General features: G+C 40.1%; 1 protein-coding gene across 1 annotated transcript; it reads right to left on the reverse strand.

Annotated features, from left to right (window-relative positions):
• Window positions 1-1,193: 1,193 nt before the first annotated feature.
• Window positions 1,194-2,489, reverse strand: LOC115769184 (epidermal growth factor-like protein 6). Its single transcript, XM_030713888.1, has one exon. It carries the CDS (start codon window positions 2,487-2,489, stop codon window positions 1,296-1,298), a length of 1,194 nt encoding a protein of 397 aa, XP_030569748.1. The 3' UTR covers window positions 1,194-1,295.
• Window positions 2,490-3,789: the final 1,300 nt, after the last annotated feature.

Here is a 3,789-nt window from a genome sequence, read left to right on the forward strand (position 1 = left end):
CTAACATTTCAAGTCAGTTTTAATATCAAACAAAATACACTTTACAATTAATAGAACATGGAGGTCTAAATTCTCAAGAACTTTCTCTGAGAACATATACACATACTTATTTCATCCTCTCTGCTCGTTGAGCTGCTGATAAAACTGTCATTTCATTTTAATTGCTTTCTTGTATAGCATATGGACACAAAAAGACTATTGTCTTTGCATGCTCTCTGAAATTCATGTCGCTTATCAGACTGTCCTTGGACAGACATTAATATCAGAAAAAACTGACAAAGACAAAGTCTAAAGTCAAAGCGAATGAATCAGTATTTTACGCTGTGATTTAATTGAATATTATGAGATACTATATTGAGAACCGGATAGATAAATAAATAAACAATATAGATTTATAGCTTATTTAAGTAATTTGCAGCGTGTGAACAGAATGAAGGAGTTGTATGGAAGAATGGAGCCTAAGCCCTACTGCCCATTCCTCGAATGTTATGTCCAGCTTGGACGGTAATAAAAATAAAATATTTAAAAAAAAATCAAAACCCAAAGTAATAAAAATTGGATTGTTAACACACACGCACATGGGGGAAAAAAAATTAATAAATGAACTTAAAATTGTTATAGCAACTATTTGATAAGCGAGTTTTCTTTTAATTAAGTTTTTGCTGAAAGCAATATTTTCGTATTTAAATTGTTAATACTTGTTATTTATTCATTCATAATCCATTAACTTAATACTATATCATACATTGCAATACAAAATCTAGCTCATAATTCGACCACTGCGAAGGCAATAAGATTGTTAAAAATAACTGAATACACACAAAGAACTACCTGCTCAGTACGAGAGTGATATTTGGTCTAGAAGAGAACTCGAATTTTAGGCATAGAAAATGCTGTGTGCAAACGGACCAACGTAAATATTTTAAGGCCTGTGCATCCCAAACCGTACCCATCGATCTCTGTCTCTGACTCTCTGACTCTCTCTTTATCACTTTCTCTCTTTTAATTTTGTTTATCCTGAATTTCCCACGTTTTACTTTAAGATCTCTATCTGTTAGTTAGTTTGTTCGTTCTTTCCATAAGAATATTATATAGCAACTACGGAGTAGAAGAGGCAGAAGTCACAGATGTCATATTCAACCAGTTCAAAACCTCCCCAAACGAGTCCAAAGTTGTACTCTACAAACAATCTAAAACATTTATTATGATAAACTTAGGTGCTAACAATCAATACTCCAGTAACACAGACGCCTAACTATTGCCTCCAGCTGCATCTGTTGCTTCTGTAACTGCGCTCATGGAACCCACTCGTCCACATCGTAGGATTTTTGTGTAAATTCGCATTGGAGCACCGGTTCCTTGGGCTCCACCGACTCGTTAGACTCGTGTCCGCGACGTCGACGCAGTCCTCCAATCAGACCCACAATGAGCAGCACAAGCAAAGCACCTGTGGCCACGCCCACAATGGGTATAGTTAGCGTATTGAGCTCATCCTCATCATCGGCAGCTTGATCGATGCTCAGCAGCTGCTCCAGCAGGCCACGACGACAGGTGAGCGTCGCATTCGCAGTCGCATTCCCCTGTTGCTGCTCCTTAACGTAGCCCGCATTGCAGCTGCAATTGCCCTGATCGTTGCAGTTCTGATGTGCACCACAGCCCGTTTGGCGGCAATCCTTGACCACCGATTCATTGCTCTCAAAGAACTCGGCACGACATTCGCCCGCATAGAAGACAAATCCCTCGGCGCAGTCGGCGGCGGCGGAGACGGCGGCAATCGCTGATGTTGTGGCTGTGCCACTGCTGAGGTATTCCTCTAGTTCGGTGACGTCATCATTCGAGAGCAGCAGCATCTCCTCCTCGCTCTGCTGCTCACAGCTGTGTCTGTCCACATTCCATTGATAGCCACGATTGCAGACACAACGCTCCACGTCGACGCATTGACCATTGGCACAACCATCGCCCAGCTGGCAAACGGGCGCACAGGGCGCACTAACACCATCGCCGGTGGGCGGTAGCGACTGGTAGCCGGGCTTGCAGGCGCATGTGTTGGGCGCCACACACTGCGACCCAGTGGGACAGGTGCGCTCGCAGATGGGTTCACAATAGTGGCTGCCATCACGATGCGCGACAGCTGAGACATAGCCGGCGGTGCACTGGCAACGCTGTGGCGCCACGCAGCTGGCATGGGCCGGGCAGCCGCGCTCGCAAATGGGCTCACACAAGCCGGACTCCACTTGCATATAGCCTGGGCAGCATTCTGAGATTAGTTTATAGGTAATCTGTTCCTCGTGCGTATTGTAGAACTCGGTGATACGTTGAGCCTTCTTCCACAGCTTCCATTTGGAGGGCTGTTTGATGACCGTTCGCTGCTTCGTCACGGGCACCAGGCTGCTTGTCGTCACATTCCGTTCGCAGTAGTGTTCCCTGAGGGCTACACTTGTGCCCAGCAGACACAGCCACATGCAGAGATCCAGACAGTTAGTTCTCATTCTGTCAACCGTTCGATTCGAGCTTCACTTAAGCACTAACTTGCACCGAGCGGACGATGCTCAGCTCGAGGCCTGTCTAAAAATTTTGAAAACAATAACAACATCCGCCGCTAGATAAGTTCCAGGGCGACCCTTGCTCTATTCCCCTCGCACAAACAAACAAACACACACACACAGCAATCTCTCCGGCGGCGCGTCCCTCTGATAAGTGTAGTCGAGGAGGGTTGCAATGCATCGACATAGTGCGACAGGCCGGGCACTCGAAGAATGCATATCGTAAAATACACTAGACAGCAAAATGAACATTTCTTGAGGCCATGCAATGACAATGTACATAAGAATTAGATGAAATTATAGAAAGGCGAGTGATTAGAAGAAATATTTTCAAAATATTAAAATTATATATTATATTTCATTTATAAATTTATTTAATATGCGCTTAACGATATTTTAATATATCGAAAAAGCATTTTTATTGATTTATAGAAAATAAAATCTTTATATATTTATATATATATATATATTTTTTTTAATAAAAAGCAAAACAAATCATTTTCAAGAAATACAATTTAATTGCATTTATTTGCCGTATTTAAACATTTTAATATTTGTATATAATATTATTATTTATATTTTATTTAATATTCGTTTTTAGCAGATTATTTATTTATATTTTATTATATTATTTACTATACGTTTCATCTACTTATTTAATAATGCACTTGTTATTACCTTTTTGTATTATGATTTGAAAAATTTCGTTGTTATATCTTTTTAATTATTTATAATATTAAAAAAAAAAAAAACATCTAAATAATAAGCACATCAAAAAATACTATTTTATATAACAATAATTATTATTGTTTATATTGGTATACTTATTAAAACATTTATATTTAGTTATTTTTTTTTGTATTTCATAATAATTATAGTTTATTACTTTGTTCGCACAGTTGTTATTGCTAGCACCTACTCATAGCCTCAAAAATCATGTTGTGTAGTGTTATCTGAGATGCTGTCAAAGGTCAATCAGCTGTTGCTGGCTGTAGCAGCAGACAATACAAATGCTGGTTGCTGATGGCTGTCGGCTGGTTGGGTGGTTGGGTTGGATGCCTGACTTTATCATAATACCCGCTGAATAAGTCGCTTAAGTCGCACCCGCATATATGATGCTGATAAGCTGGAAAATAGCTGCATCTGCCCAAGTAAAAGATACATTTGTGTTTTTCACGAAGCGTTGCTTTATGACTCACAAAGAGGCGCCAGAGCGGAACTAAATGCCTTTGCGGATTTGTTATTG

Source organism: Drosophila novamexicana, unplaced genomic scaffold (assembly GCF_003285875.2).
Source record: "Drosophila novamexicana strain 15010-1031.04,08,12 unplaced genomic scaffold, DnovRS2.1 tig00004549-arrow-arrow-pilon, whole genome shotgun sequence".
In the NCBI taxonomy this organism is placed as follows: domain Eukaryota; kingdom Metazoa; phylum Arthropoda; class Insecta; order Diptera; family Drosophilidae; genus Drosophila; species Drosophila novamexicana.

Bases quoted from the DNA above. Each gene is read 5' to 3' on its own strand.
- LOC115769184 (XM_030713888.1), bottom strand. From the start codon at position 2,489: ATGAGAACTAACTGTCTGGATCTCTGCATGTGGCTGTGTCTGCTGGGC.